General features: G+C 41.0%; 1 protein-coding gene across 23 annotated transcripts in view; it reads right to left on the minus strand.

Annotated features, from left to right (window-relative positions):
* rap1gapa (RAP1 GTPase activating protein a) overlaps nt 1-17,172 on the minus strand; it is a 558,062-nt gene that overhangs the window by 60,273 nt on the left and 480,617 nt on the right. For all 23 annotated transcript variants that reach the window (XM_072585952.1, XM_072585944.1, XM_072585950.1 and 20 more), the window contains 3 exons: nt 16,908-16,994; nt 14,049-14,192; nt 7,582-7,713 (listed from right to left, as the gene is read on the minus strand). In XM_072585952.1, coding sequence (XP_072442053.1) covers nt 7,582-7,713; nt 14,049-14,192; nt 16,908-16,994 — 363 coding nt within the window. The remainder of the gene's footprint in view (nt 1-7,581; nt 7,714-14,048; nt 14,193-16,907; nt 16,995-17,172) is intronic.

Here is a 17,172-nt window from a genome sequence, read left to right on the forward strand (position 1 = left end):
CAGACCCATTCCCCTAGCCTATTACTCTACATTTATCCCTGACTAATGCACCCAACCTACACATCCCTGAACAGTATGGACAATTTGCCTAACTTGCACGTCTTTGGATTGTGGGAGGAAACTGGAGCATCTGGAGGAAACCCACACAGACAACGCAGGGAGAATCTGCAAACACCACTGACAGTCGCCCAAGGCAGGAATCGAACCCGGGTCCCTGGCACTGTGAGGAAGCAGTGCTAACCACTGAACCACCGTGCCACCTTCAGGCCTAACTTTCTCTTGGATAACATTGGATTTTACGACCAGTCTTAACCATGTGGGACTTTGTCAAATGTCAAAGTAAAATCATTTAAATGTACTTTCTGCCTTGTTCCTCCTCAAAACGAATTCTGCAACTAATACTTTAAGTTCTAACTAATACTGCTTGATTAACCTAGGCCTTACTAAAGATCGATTTTCTACTGCCCCATAAAAACAAAAGAGATGGGAGCTGGAGTAGACCATTCAGCCTATCAGACCTGCTCCATTATGTTCAATCCAATCATGGCTCATCTTGGGTTTCAGTCCACTTTCTGTCGATTCTCTATTATCCCTTAATTCCCTGAGAGATCAGAAACCTCTCTATTCTTGTCTTAAATACAATCAACAATGGAGCTTCCATTATCTTTCTCTTCATCTCATTGGCCACTTATCCAGGCTCTGTGATCCTGTTCCTAGATTCCCAGCCTGAGAGAATCAGCCTCTCAGTATTCATGCTGTCAAATCTCTTCAAGATCCTGAAATTTCCACAAGATATTCTCTCATTCTATTAATTTATGATTTCAGGGTACCCTTCGTTGTTCAGTATTTCCCAGGAGCTGAAAAATTACGCCATGTTCTTTGTGACCTGCAACACATTATCAATGAGGATGAGCACCTCACCAAGACCTTCCCCACACCTCCACTACTTGCCTTTAAACAACCGCCAAACCTCAAACAGATCATTGTTCGTAGCAAACTGCCCAGCTCTCAGGACAACTCCATACAACCCTGTCACAGTAGACGCTGCAAGATGTGTCAGAGTGTGGACATAGATACCACCATTATGCGTGGGAACACCTCCCACCTTGTACATGGCAGGTACTCATGTGACTCAGCCAACGTTGTTTATTTTATACCTTTCAGGCAAGGATGCCCGGAGGCATGGTACATTGGGGAAACCGAGCAAAGGCTACGACAACGGATGAATGGGCACCGCACAACAATCAACAGACAGGAGGGTTCCCTCCCAGTTGGGGAACACTTCAGTGGTCCAGGACATTCAGCCTCGGACCTTCGGGTGACCATCCTCCAAGGTGGACTTCGGGACAGGCAGCAGAGAAAAGTGGCCGAGCAGAGGCTGATAGCTAAGTTCGGTACCCATAGGGAGGACCTCAACCGGGACCTTGGGTTAATGTCACATTACAGGTGACCACCATTGCACTATACACACACACACACACACACACACAGGCACTCTTATACACACATACACACAGATGCGCACACAGACAACCCCACACACACTCTTACAGACACACACACACTCCCACATGCATCCCCTCACAGACTTAAGACACACTACACTCACTACACACACACACACACACTTTCTCACACTCACAACCCCAAACCCAGACACACACACACAGACCCACATGCACACATATATTTTGTGGGGTGAATTTGTACTTGCAGAGTTACATTGTGCTTTGCTCAAAAACTGCATACATTCATGTAGAACTCTGAGCTCAAAAACTGCATGAATTAATGTAAAACTCTGTTATCTCACTTTTTAGATTAGAATCAATCTAAACATCAGGTCATAGACAGAGAACACAGGGGGCTAACACCTTCAACATATTGTCTAGTTATCACCATTGTTAACAGCTAATCTGAGAAAGCAACATTTTAAAAAAGGCTTTGTGACTTACACATGAAAGAAGTGAAACAATCATGGCATTCAAACAGATGAAAGACTTAACAGACAATCAATTTTTCAATGTATAATTTCAGTTACATCACACTGTAGACTTTTGCTGTAAATTCTGTGTGTTAGGATTGAGCCCTCTACTGTCACCTGATGAAGGAGCGACGCTCCTAAAGCTAGTGTGCTTCCAATTAAACCTGTTGGACTATAATCTGGTGTTGTGTGATTTTTAACTCTATTAATTTAGTTAGCCTCCCATAGAGGGCAGCTCTCTCAACCCAGGGACCAACCCTGTCAGCTTTCACTTCACTACACCCAGTTTAATTATTTGCTTCCTTGAATACAGAGACCAATCTGTTCAATATATGTCAGGTCCCACCAAACCCTACAAGGTTACAATAAGACTTCTTTATTCTTGTACTCCAAAGACAGAGTATGCTGTTTACCTTTCTAATTGCTTGGTGTACACTACCTCTCAGACTGCACCCAGCTCTCTCAGAACGCCAACTTTTAAATCTTTCACACGTTTTTAAATATTTTACCTCTATCCTTAAAAGCAAAACGAATAACATTATCCTCCATCTGTTATCTTCTTGCCCACTCACACTCTCTCTATGTTTTTCCAGCCTCTGTGTCTTTCCCACTGGTTATATTTCTGCCTTTGTATCATCTGCAAACGTGAATACTTAAACTCTGTCATTTTGTTCAAGTCACTGCTATGAAGCATACATACTGATACCTAACATGGATCTTTGCAACACTTCACTAGTCACATCCTAACAACTTGACAATGTCCCATTTTCCTGCTCCTTGGATGCTGCCTGACCTGCTGTGCTTTTCTAGCACCACTTTAATCTAGACTCTGATCTTCAGCATCTGCAGTCCTCACTTTTGCCCAATGTCCCATTTATCCCTCTTGCCTGCTTCCTGTCTGCTAATCTATCCTCTATCCAAGTGAATGTATCATCTCAAACTCCCTGAGCACTCATCGTGCTTTGTAACCTTTTCAGTGGTGCCTTGTTGAATGTCTTTTTGGAAATCAGTGTAATATGTCAGCTTGCTCCTTTTGATCATTTTCCTGGTTACATCCTTAAAAAGCTCCAATTAATAGGTCAAATAGCACTTTCCTTTCTGTCTCAGTCAGTACAGAAACACCATGTTTAGAGCACTCATTCAACTGTTTTAAAAATTAGACACCAACAACCTTTAAGATGACTGCTGCAATCTGTGTGACCTTTGATATTTGAGCTTCAGGTGAAAGCAAAACCTAATTAAATATGGACATGCCATTCAGTGGTTCACAAAATCTCTTTAAGGATGGGTCAACACAAAATGACAATGGAATCTCCAGTCTGTAGGGTTCATCCTGAACAAAAGGAAAGATCAGAACTCAATTAGTAACAAGCAAGAGTGAACTTTTAAGGGGATAGCTTCCCTCAAACAAGATGGGGTGTATCTCAGAACTCTTATACTGCAACACAGGATGTTGGAATCAACATAAACACCACAATGCTCCTCAGAACTGTTCTCACTGCATGGTGAGATCCACACTCAGTGCCATGCACACACTATACCTCTCTCTCTCCATCAGCACCACCTCATGCTGGCTCAGAGCTGTCCTGACCCTGGTTTCACTTCATTCTCTGGCTCATTCGACACTAACAAGAAACGTTTTCTCTTCATTTCAAGCTTCAAGGACCACAAGCTGGAGGAACTCAGAGATACCCATACCCCTCAAGAACCTTCCTCCCCTCGGGAACTTTCCTCCCCTCCCCTTTTCTCTGACTCCATCCTTTCTCCTGACCCCATCATCTGTTGGGTACTTACCATCCCTTCTGACCTTTTGCTCTTCGATGCTGAATATTCTGTATTCTGCAAAAGTCCAAGTTTTATCCCTCTATCCCAATGAAGTTTGGGCACAATGTGACGTTGAAATCTTCTTTCATTGCTTCAATGCCCATTTCTTTGGGTTGGAGTGCTCTCCCTGACCAACAGACCCCTCACTCACCTCCAACAGTCTCCCACAACCTGGACCCATCCCTCTGGCTCATTGGGAGCTGCCGATATGACATCAGTCACCTTAATTTCTTGGCCCCCATTATCCATTGGAACCTTTCTCCTTGTGAACTGTGTGTTCTCAGATCCAATTCTGATGTAGTAATTACAATGCTGATAAGGGTGGTGCTGTTGTTGCCTGGTGACCTAACCTCTACATTGTGGTGGGTCAGACACCTCCTCCTATCCCCAACCCACCCCAGATCACGACCCTATTATTGATCATCAGACCATTGTGTTTACAATGGTCACCAACATCATCACATCTGAGAGCCTTGCAGCTCATCAACCCTCAACCTCATACAGCTCCTTACCTTTTCCCAAAAGCCACATGTAGCACTGCCCAGGTAGACCCATTGTTTCTGCCCTATACAAGTTATTTTCTCCTACCTCACCTTGATTGTTTTCTCTTCCCACTTACATCAGCAATTTTTCTGACGCTTTACCTCAATTTCAGAATTTCCAGTTTGCTGGCTCCAGCCACCTCCTCTTTACCATGGACGTGCAATCCCTTTCCATGTCCATGCCTTGTCAGGATGGTCTCAGGGCTCTCCACTTCTTCCTGGAACAAAGGCCGGAACCATCTCCGACCCTCAGTCTTTTCCGCCCGGCCGAGCTCGTCCTCACCCTCAACAACTTCTTTAATTCTTCCCATTTTCTTCACATCAGAGGGGTGGCCGTGGGCACCTACATTGGCTCCCGTTATGCCTGTCTCTTTAGTCTGGGAGGAGATAGGAGGAGGTGTCCCAGAGCCTGTCTCTTTGTGAGGTACGTGGAACATTCCTTCTTTCAGACCTATTCCCACCCCCATCTACAACTCTTTCTCCAACATATCAATGATATCATCAGTGTTACAGTCAATTTGATGTGTGTAAGAGAACATTCTTTAATTTCAAACTTACAAAGGCTTACTTCTAGATAACTCAATTAAGTGCCACAATTGAACACCATGTTTATGTTTGATCTCATTATTCAAGAAAGGGTGTAAATGCGTTGGAAGTGGTTCAGAGCAATATTATTAGATTGATACTTGGAGTGTGTAGCTTGGAATTTAAAAGGGTGGCTTGATTGAATTGTCCAAGATCCCGAATGGTCTCAACAAGGTGAATACGGAAAGGGTGAATCAGTCCAGAACAAGGGACTTAAATTAGGGTTGTTCTGTCAGGGCAGAGACAAGGAGAAAGTCTTTCTCTGAGTGGGTTGAGAGTGTTTGGAACTCCGATCAAAAGACAGCAGAGATGGGGATCAGTGAATATTTTCAGACAGATTCTTGTTATGCAGGGGAATCAAAAATAATTAGCAGTCAATGGGAAACAAACCATACAGATGGCTGGCACTAAGGGAACACATAGCTTCTGTCTGTGACATCTTCATAAAATCACATGCTCTGTCAAAATGTTTCCAATAATTTGACCGCTACCAAAGTCAGACTATGGTCATTATTTGGCATTTTCCTTCCCCTAATTTTATATAATCATGCTGTCTTATTAATTCACCAGCCTTCTGGCACTATGTCTACAGGCAGAAAGGACTGGAAAAGAATCCCTAACCCGCCACCATTTGGGTACATTTTTTCCTGGCCTGGCAATTTATCTGCTTCCAAAGACACTGAACACCTCAATGTTTATCCCATTCAATTTTACAGACTCCTCCTTAGCTGTAGCACTTACATCCTCACTGCCATTTGTGATGGCAGATGTTAAATAGTCAGTAAGAACCATAGCCAGGTCTTCCACCTCCCACACAGGTTATCTTTGCTTTCTCCAATTGGACCTCCATATGCTTTGGTTATCTCTAGTTCTTTAGATATTTATAAAACACCTTTGGGCTTGCCAAAGCGAGTTCAGGACTGACACCAGGAAAAGCTTTATCATACAAGGTGGGCATGAGCCAGGGACCCGGGATCGACTCCGCCCTCGGACGACTGCTTGTGTGGAATTTGCATGTTCTCCCCGTGTCCTCTGGGTGTTCCAGTTTCTTCTTACAGTTCAGAGATTTGCAGGTTAGGGTGGATTGGCCATGCTGAATTGCCCATAGTGTGCAGGGTTGAGAGAGTTAGGTGGATTAGCCATGGAAAATGCAGGGTTACAGGGATAGGGTAAGGGGTGGGTTTGGCTTTGATTCTCTTTGGAGGGTTGGTGTGGACACGATGGGTCAAATGGCCTGCTTCCACACAGTGGGGATCCTGTGATTCTATACAAATTGTGGTTGATATTTGAGTGTTTTTTTTGGGGTAAAGTGTTCAAGGAATAAGCTTTGAAATGATTCTAAAGGAGGTAAGTATTGTGTGATAGCTTTGGATCTGAAGTCCCATCAGTGCAACGACCTCTGACCTTTAGTATTTATCTCCTACTGTTAGGTGTTGAGCGTCTGTTTCAGTTGGCTGGAGAGCTCCAAATTGGGAGCAACATCTTCAGATAAAGGTTAATAGTTGAACCGAGGGAAAACATCTTCACTTTGAAGGTGGTGAATGTTTGGAATTCCTTGTTCTGGTGAGTAATGGATGCTCAGTCCGATGTTAAGACTCTAATCACAGCTCAAGATATTTGTCCATTAAATAGATGAGAGGAAATGGGCAGAAAAGTGACATTCAAGCACAAAGCCAGGTGTGTTTCCTTTTAAAATGGTGGAGCATTCTTGAGAGACCAAATGGCCAATTCCTCAAAGGATTTCAAAGATACCAAAGTTATTGTTCACCCTGTTCTGTTACGCTTTTATATTTCATGCTCATTTTAATGACAAATGGGGATTGCCTGATAAAGTTTACTTCCAATCGGGAACATAGGGTCCTGCCATCTCCTATCACCTGGAGCATCGACAGGTCCAACCTCTCCCCCAGCTGAGGCAGGCTGACTTAGGACTTGAACTCTGGAGCTTGTGAAAGTGGGTTAAATACAGCCACCAAAGCAAATTAGCAATTGCAATGAAAACATTGATATCTTAGCGTTTGTGGTCTGCAAGATACTGAAAATAAAAATATATTCAAAAGACTTTTGGTGAAGAAGCTATGCTGATCAGAATAATCTTGTGCCAGTCACGATAAAGAAATAAAATTGCATTTCTATGTGGTCCTAAATAATTTATAGACAATGTATAAATGACACAGACAAGTTTAATAGCTCTTGCTCATATTCTAAGCCTGTTATAATACTGTTGTTAGTGATGATATTGTAGAAAAATAACACAGTTGGAGCAAAGTTCTCTCAGTTATGGTAATAGTGACAACATATTCTTTATTTTCAATGTATCCGTACAAAAGCATCCATGACTAACTATCCCTCAGAATATTGGTGGATCTTGGATGTTGACTTTTTCACGTGACTTACCATTTTACTTTTCCCCTCTACGCTGTGTGACATTCACTGGAACATGGACCTCATTGTAACACAAGAAGTTCGATTCTTCAGGATTCTATTACAATTAGGTTTGAATGTACTCTGTTTGCCTCTGACTTGCTAAATGTGTATTTAAAGAGTTAAACATTCCATGAACTGGTTTTTGAAGTTATATTGCTGATTTCTGTACTTATACTGTTGTTGATTTCATTGTGTGTAAGTCTAAAGGGGGCTGGTACTTACAATGCCAGGGGCTTTGATGGTTTCTCCTGTGTTGTGGGTGAAACTGCCACTGTGACTGGTAGAGACAGTGTTCTGTTTCTTATTGCTGTGACCCATGGCATCCATCGACTGGCTTCGACTTCTAATCACCCGCTGAATAAAAAAGGGTTAATCAGTCATATGTCATGTTTTACGGATTGTCTCGAATTAAGTTAATATGGGCAGCAGCAGTTGTATTTGGAGAATGAGAAACTCATTTAATCTTTTACTTCATTGAAATAAATGTGAATGATTCATCCAGTGTTAGGACTTTACTCTGAGAATGTGGCATGTCAGACCTACATTTAGTCAGAAATGATTATCATTATCTTTGATGATCCATGGAAAGTGTTGCTACTGATGTCTTTACTGGAAGTCCATGTGTTCAGATTCTAGAGCTTTATACAATGCGAAGACATCAGGATGGTCAAGATCTCCTTTCTGTTGAGATATTATATTCCCCTTTGGTTGACAAAATGTGTCCATGCATTGAACTGCACCAGTTTCCAAAAGCAGATGTTACATTATTGCCCCCTAGCTTATTCCATACCAGCAGTCAGGTTCTACCAACAGGAGTTCAACATTTATTTAATAATACCTAGAGGTCTTTTAATTAATCCAAACATCAGTCTTATGGGGCTATATAAGCAGCTGTAATTCAATCTCTCTTTTGCTTGCCAAACTCCCAGTAGTGACTCTTTAAAGTAAGTTTAATTACAAAAGAGCTATTTATGTAAGTAACACCATTTCAGCAGATATTTATTTCTGTTCCGGGTAGCACGGTGAAGTTGAAACATTGTCCTGGATCTTTTAATGCTCCTGCTTTCTCTAGTCCGCAAGGGACATCTCTGTAGCCTAAATGTATTGCTCCAGGCCACCAGTCCAATGCTAATTTCAAAGTTTGTGGTTCTAACATTTTAAATTTGTTTATTTCAGGCAGAAATAGTAGGGTTTACTCACACATTTGCATCTCACTATGGTGCAATGAATGCAATAAAAGAGCTTTATTGATGCAGACTTCAGCTCCCTGACATATCCATTTCCAATGCCTTTTTGTAAGTAAGTGTTTCAAATCCCTGAACACTACCTCCTGATCATTCTCGTTTTTCTCCTCATCTCTCCAGCCTTTGCTATCTTGACAGATCCCGGTGAGAGCAGAACAGAGCTGAGGTCTGTTTGAAATTGAGCACTGATATTTTACACTGACCTCCCGCAGCTTTTATATCCTTTAAAGTAATGACTTTGTGAAGCATATTCTCTTGAAAAATAACATTTTATCTCCACCTTATTGAAACTAATGAATACGTAATTTTAAACTAATAATGAGCAGAACTGCTGATAACATTTCTGGTGGAATAAAATGGGCAGCAGCCACTCAAAGTCAACCAATGAATTAAAATAAGATTTAATTAGTTAATGCTGCCATATTACATCTGTCATTATGGATAGCTGGTGAACATGCATTTCTATGAACAATAGGGGCTGGAGTGTTATTGGAAATGTTTCGGAGCACAGATCTTCCTCATCAGTTTTGAGACTTCGAATACAGCCGAGTTCCCCGAGCCTCAATCTGTCAAATTAAATACCAAAAGTTACAAATTTCTATCACATGACAGCACATATTCTAGGTCCTCTTTGTAAAACCAATTTCGTTTCGGAGTTGGTCAAACTTCTTTTCCAAAAATATAACTTACACTCGTGTTGCTGGAAGGCAATGATCTCTGCTACTGACGCATTCTGAGCCTGAAGTAATTCTCCGTGAGATAGACAAAACAATCACAGCTACATAACCTTAACATTGATTAGCACAGTCTCCTGTATGATGGAACGCCTGTGAGAGTACAAGCTGATTGTTGAAAGAAAATCTCTCATCTTTAAAGGCAGCTGCTAAGGATCTGATAACTTTATTTCAACACAAAAGATGCTTTGACAAATTGATCTTTGGTGTCCAAAGAAATTTTCCAGTTACATAAACTGTTGGATTTGATTTGCAACTATGAATTCAAATTGTCTGAATTGATAAACTATCCAAACAAAAGGTCTTAGAGAATAACCCTTGACAAGCAGAATCCGAGAAGTAGGTGAGCTTACTGATCCATTTTTAGAACAATCCTTGGTACAAGTCAGGTACATGTATACTTGTTGCACAACATCAAGACCAGACATACAAACCCTCGTCACAGCTCACCAACCAAGACTGAACCACATGCATCAGTTCACCAGGGAGGTAAAAGCTCATATGCAAGTTTGATAAACTATCAAGGGGATTAGTTTTAGGCATGCTCTTGATCTTATGGGTGATCAAATAGACATGTTTTCACTAGATTGTGAGGGAGATCAAAGAGATGGAACCTCTGTAAGAACCATGGGGTAGAACCAAAGGAAGCTCAGGCAAGTGCATACAAGTGAGTAACCACTACTGCATGCATCCTCTTAAGCACCAAATAGATCAAATGCAAACATGCTATAGACCAGGACAGCTTGGACACACACACAACAACAGACTGATGCACATAGAAGGCAGATGCAACATGTGCATCTCCCTAAATCACTAGTGGATTGAAAATCATTCAGACCCACTGCCTACAAAATTGCATTTGTATTAAACCACAATTCAGTACTCAGTTGTCATAATGGGAAGCCAAGACCAAAATACATCTTTTTGTATTAACTATAAATATCACATTGATTAACAATCTAATTCAGGCAGTTGAATAAACAAGATATCTGGGAGTTAAACTGCCTGTGCTGTTACCTTTCAATCCTTCCCATCAAAATTATTTTAACTCAATTTCATTTATCTTGAGGGCATTGTTTATTTATTAAAAGAAACATTGCACCTCAACCATTTATGGGAAAGTGAGATTTATACATTGAATTAAAAAGACAAGACTGAATTGATTGGCATCAATATCAAGGCAGTGTTTACACAGCAATTCAGTTTAAGATACCTTCCTCTCTTCTACTTAATTTATTTTTAACTACTACTGGTGAGAATAAATGTTTCTAAGTAGTCTGTTATTCCATTTCTAATAACCATAATTAAATATTCAGCTACATTAAGTTTACATTAACTTAAATATTTTGCCGATATTTGTCAGTTCAGCTCTGTGCACTGTTTCAGTGGGGGTTCTGTCTGAATACATAGGGCTATGTAAGCAACAAAAGCAGTTGATGCAATCAGCTTGTGTCTCATTGCAGAAGGGAGCAGCATCAATTCACTATGACGCTATTTACAAGGCACAACATTACTGACAAAGTTCTTGTTTTAAATGTCAGATTTAATGCTGCATGAAATGGATCTGGTCTCAATCCAGTTCCTGCTGTTTTCAGGCCAGGGCAAAAGACTCTTCAATCAAGCGCCAATTATTTCTAAATTAGCAATCTTAGAGATCATTAGAATTTTATTGTAAGAATTGGAAAAGAGACAATGTTTTCCTGAGGGTGACAATAAAGGTAGCAAATGTTTGCAATGTGATTAATTAGTCAGAAAGAAAGTATTAGAGGGGCTCTTCCTTCTGAGACAGGGGGCCCTTCCTTCTGAGACAGAGGGCCCTTCCCTCTGAGACAGGGGGCCCTTCCCTCTGAGACAGGGGGCCTGGGTTCAAGTCCAACCTGTTCTGGAGATGTCATAACAGGCCTGAGCAGGCGGAGGTGGATGGTACAGATTTGCTAATTGTTAGGATGTGTGGAAAGAAATCATCCTTTTAAAATACTGAAACTGTTCCGACTGTGAGTGAGTGAGCCCCTCAGTTAACTTTTATACAGAATATCCAATTAGTAGTCCCTTGTGACAGAACTGCAGACCCCTTTCACAAAATATAAATCTTTAATCTCCTGAATACAAAGATCAAATGGAAAAGCCTCTGTCCTTCCCTGGGATGGTTACACTTCTTACTCGGTCAGGCCCTGGGAGAGACCTGGACTTTGTACAGTTGCTCAAAATGGGCTATGACAAACTATCACATATCATGGTCCGGGCTGGGGTGGGGGGCGCAGGCTAGGGTTACAGGAGTTGAACAGGCAGCCAAATGAGATGGCCTAGCACTTTGGCCAAATGTAATTCAGGAGAGGTTAGCACTTATAGGAGAAGGCAGAGCAAACAGAGACAAGTAATTAAAACATTGGTGTTTGGAGGTGGAGACTCAGCAGAGGAGTGACAGCGAAAGACCCAACCCTCAGGGATGGTTACCAAGGGGGTGAGAAATACTGACCTTCATAGTGATGTCCAAATCCTGCTGATGACCAACAATATATTCATGGGGGAGGGGTAAGGAAAATAATTTTTGTGGAAGAAATTCATAAACTTGCCATTTTCAAACACATTTACTGCTGTTGACTTCAGTCCTCCTGAGACAGCAGCTCCCCCAGCGCCCAGATACAATGCTTGGACAATGCCAGAGGTATTTTATTGAAACAATATTACTGATCCATACATTGTTTGAAATTGTAATGACTATCGATGAGCCTGAATTGCTCAGACAAGATAAACAAAATCATTGAATTGTGGCCTCACATTGTACATTGAGACAGTTTAAAAAAGGTCTAGTGTGTTAACTGGGACATCACTTCCTTACCACTCTCACAGGAACAATTTTTCCGACAAGATGAAAATTATGGATAAAGCTTTAAACCAAATCACCCATTGAAACTCCGAGACAATTGGGTACAATGTTGGTTTTTCTGATCTGACTGAATTTACTCTCTGCTGATATGTCATCTTGGATAAGGTGTAAAATTAGTAAATTACCAATCCTGTGAATCTCCTGCTCAGTGTGTTAGGCTAGAATTACCCTCTGAACACATCTATAGATGCATACATCTCAATGTTTTGTAAAATGTGTATGTAAATATTGTAAGTAAAAGCCAGAATACTTGAAACTGAAATGATCTGTGCTTCCCGTGTGTTTCCATTAGATGTACTTCCCTTCTTCATGTAATGGGTGGAATGGATGACTTTATTCAGCTGGGTGATGTACACTGTGGTATCTTTTACAGTATGTAACACCTTAGTACACAATTGGCTGGTTTTGATGTAGCACAATAATTATAGTGCGGCCATGTTAATTGTACGTTCATTTTAAGATGAAGATATGCAAGTGGAAGACATTGACTAAGTATCTTGAGCACATATAAAGAGAGACTTCCAAATGTTGTTGGGAAGGAGGCAGACATTACATTTTCTAAGTAAATCTCATGTGAAGTAAAAGATCAGTGTCTGGTTTCCTACTTCACCACCTTGGGTTCAGAATACATGACTAGCTCTATATTCCTCATTTTCATCTGATGACTTTGTTGTGCTATGTCCAGTAAATTTGTAAAAGTGTTTTATTAACAAACAAAGGAAAACTTTTTTCCAAATGATAACATTTGTAAGTTGCAAGTAGTACGGAGGAGGTTGGACCAGAATGTAATAGAGGAGGGAAGAGTGTTACAATGGCGGAAAAAAAGTGAGGAAAGATGGGAAGGGCCTGGAATGGATCATAGACTGGTTGGGCTGAATGGCCTGTTTGTCTGCCTACATCATAATCATTCCACGCTCTTACCACCAAGATAGATGGTGGAAGGTAGGTTACAGAGGAAAGAATGACTGGATGGACATCAAAAAACAATCAGAAAACATTAAGAGTGAAGCATATTATTAGAAATTGACTAGGGAGAAAGGAAGAGGATATAAGGATCAGAGAAAGATAACGAGGCTAAAATGCCGCATTTTCTAATGTTTGTTTTAGTTAGCTAGAGTAATATTACAGTAATAATGCTTCTCCTGATACACAAGCAACTTTATTGCTGTTATTTCATGGATACCACACATTAAGAACTTACAAAAGTGGAAAGTTGAGGGATCCAAGAATTTTCCTGGATCTGCCCAAAGCGTTAAAACACCAACATGTGAAGTAGGCACATGGTTTGTTTACAATTTTTCATGCTGGCAATCTTTGCTAAATGGTGAGTTAAATAGTTAACTGTTTTTGTTGATAATTCAACGTTTTTTAACCATGTATCAACCACACATTATAGTGACTCTCCAGTACAATGCTGAGTTAATAAAATCCAATCTTACACATTTTCAAGGTTTTTTGGATGTTGGATTTGCTGCAATAAAGCAATGCTTCAAGAATAGACAGAATATCCGCTACATTTTCTAATTTCTTCATTATAATGAAGAGAAAAGCAATGGGATTGTCAAGGGAGAACATTTTTAACTTGCAAGAGTTAATTAGTGAAAATAGTAAGTTTTCACATAATTACATTAAGTCGTACAATCAGATTCATAATCTGCTTTATCAATGCACATTTTAAAAATATCAGCACTACAGAAACATTATTTTGTTCGTTCAGGGAAGAATATTCAAAGCAATTTTAAATTAAGCAAAATAATATGAATAAACTATGTAAGTAAACAAAGGTGAACCTAATGAAGTGCATTCGATAAAAGGTGACATTACCTTAAAGGATTCAAAGAAACCTCCTCCTCCTCCACTCCCTCCATTCTCAATCTTCTCATCCTCGTTGCTAATGCCCATCATCGCCTGACTGTTTACATGGAGCTCTTCATAGAGTGTCTCCAGCAGAGCTGTCCTGGTCCGCTCCTTCATTACATGTACAGAAGAGTTAATCAATAAACTCAACAAAGATAAACTGCACATGGTCAAAGTTACATATCACCGACCTAACCTTTGTTATTCAATGTACTTGCCAAGCTGCATCACCAGTCGAGTTTCACCATAAAGCTGAGACATCTTTGTCTATGTTCAGGCAAATCAGCACTGTATCATCTGCTTTGGATTTGTACATCAATTTCAAAAGATGTCACAGAATGTTCCTTGATTCAGCATGAATAACTCAGTCTTCACATTACAACTACCCAAGAGCACCTTGTCCATTAATCTGAGAAGTCACATTTAAGTCAGTGATTAACTATAAATATTAATGCTGATGTTTGGCACAAAATGTTACAGATCACACTCCACAAAGGAGACAATACGTATTCTCTGCTAGATGTTAGCTCAGAACAACAACCTTTCCACATCTACTCGAGTCAAGTCCTGAGAATCTTGTACATTTGAATAAGGTTGCCTTTCCTTATTCGAAACGGCAATGATTTCCTCAAATCCTCAATCAAGGTAGTCAGCCTTCTCTGGGACTGCCTCCAATATCGGGATATCTTTCCCGACAGAAAGGGACCAAAATATTCATAGGATTCAAGTTGTGATTGGACCAGTGCCTTGCATAGCTTTAGCACAACCTTCTTATTTTTATCGTCCATTCTCTCTGAAATAAAGGCCAATAGTCCATTTTCCTTCCCCTATTACCTGCTGACCCTGTGTGTATTTTTAATCATGTTATAATACAACTCTGGAACAGGTGCAGTTTGAACCCCAATCCTCTGGATTAAAAGGTAGAGTTCGGAGCCACAGGAAACCCCAGCTGAAACTCTATGTCACTCTCCCTTCCACAGTTTTTCCTTTCAAATAAACATGTAATTGCATCTTTTAAAAATCACAAAAAACAAATGGTGACATCTTGCAAAATGTCCAGATTACAGAGGAGGAAGTGCTGGATGTCTCGAAACGCATAAAGGTGGATAAATCCCCAGGACCTGATCAGGTGTACCTGAGAACTCTGTGGGAAGCTAGAGAAGTGATTGCTGGGCCTCTTGCTGAGATATTTGTATCATCGATAGTCACAGGTGAGGTGCCGGAAGAGTGGAGGCTGGCAAACGTGGTGCCACTGTTCAAGAAGGGCGGTAAAGACAAGCCAGGGAACTATAGACTGGTGAGTCTGACCTCAGTGGTGGGCAAGTTGTTGGAGGGAATCGTGAGGGACAGGATGTACATGTATTTGGAAAGGCATGGACTGATTAGGGATAGTCAACATGGCTTTGTGGATGGGAAGTCATGTCTCACAAACTTGAATGAGTTTTTTGAAGAAGTAACAAAGAAGATTGATGAGGACAGAGCAGTGGATGTGATCTACATGATTTCAGTAAGGCGTTACTGGTTAGCAAGGTTAGATCTCATGGAATACAGGGAGAACTAGCCATTTGGATTCACAACTGGCTCAAAGGTAAAAGACAGAGGATGGTGGTGGAGGGTTGTTTTTCAGACTAGAGGCCTGTGACCAGTGGAGTGCCAGAAGGATCGGTGCTGGGTCCTCTACTTTTTGTCATTTACATAAATGATTTGGATGCGAGCATAAGAGGTACAGTTAGTAAGTTTGCAGATTACACCAAAATTGGAGGAGTAGTGGACAGTGAGGAGGGTTACCTCAGATTACAACAGGACCAGATGGGCCAATGGCTGAGAGGTGGCAGATGGAGTTTAATTCAGATAAATGTGTGGTGCTGCATTTTGGGAAAGCAAGTCTTAGCAAGACTTATACACTTCATGGTAAAGTCCTGGGGAGTGTTGCTGAACATAGAGACCTTGGAGTGCAGGTTCATAGCTCCTTGAAAGTGGAGTCGCAGGTAGATAGGATAGTGAAGGCAGCGTTTGGTATGCTTTCCTTTATTGGTCAGAGTATTGAGTACAGGAGTTGGGAGGTCATGTTGCGGCTGTACAGGACATTGGTTAGGCCACTGTTGGAATATTGCATGCAATTCTGGTCTCCTTCCTATCAGAAAGATGTTGTGAAACTTGAAAGGGTTCAGAAATGATTTACAAGGATGTTGCCAGGGTTGGAGGATCTGAGCTACAGGGAGAGGCTGAACAGGCTGGGGCTGTTTTCCCTGGAGCGTCGGAGGCTGAGGGGTGACCTTATAGAGGTTTACAAAATTATGAGGGGCATGGATAGGATAAATTGACAAAGGTCAATAGGTTTAGGGTGAGAGGGGAAGATATAAAAGAGACCTAAGGGGCAACTTTTTCACGCAAAGGGTAGTACGTGTATGGAATTAGCTCCCAGAGGATATGGTGGAGGCTGGTACAATTGCAACATTTAAGAGGCATCTGGATAGGTATATGAATAGGAAGGGTTTGGAGGGATATGGGCAGGTGCTGGCAGGTGGGACTAGATTGGGTTGGGATATCTGGTCGGCATGGACGGGTTGGACCAAAGGGTCTGTTTCCGTGCTATACATCTCTATGACTCTATGAACAAATGCGCAATCCTTTCAGTGCAGGATATAGATGATCTTGTATGTTTTAAATTGAAATGCACATCACACTGGTGAATAGTTGAAGCTAACAGTGTATAATGGATACATTAGAGAGTCCCTTTGCATTACAAGTCAGGCTTTCTGAACGTAAACACACACACAGTATGTATGATTTGTCCACGGCAACTATAAAACATTCAGATCTTACCTCCAATTTAGCAAACTTTTCTGCCTTATAGCAAGCATATTCTGCATTAATGAGTTTTGTGAGCAAGAACTCCTGAAATTCAAGACCCTGGTAAAATATGAAAATAAAACAGAGAGCACAGCTGAACACACCTGGAGAAGAAATGAAATAATTCACCGCATAACAAAAAAACCCTTTCATGTACAACATTGCATTGAGCTAAAGGAATTATGATATTAACGTATTCTCCTTAATACTGAAGGGCGAAAACTCAGGAACTAGGATT

Source organism: Chiloscyllium punctatum, chromosome 16, assembly GCF_047496795.1.
Source record: "Chiloscyllium punctatum isolate Juve2018m chromosome 16, sChiPun1.3, whole genome shotgun sequence".
Lineage (NCBI taxonomy): Eukaryota > Metazoa > Chordata > Chondrichthyes > Orectolobiformes > Hemiscylliidae > Chiloscyllium > Chiloscyllium punctatum.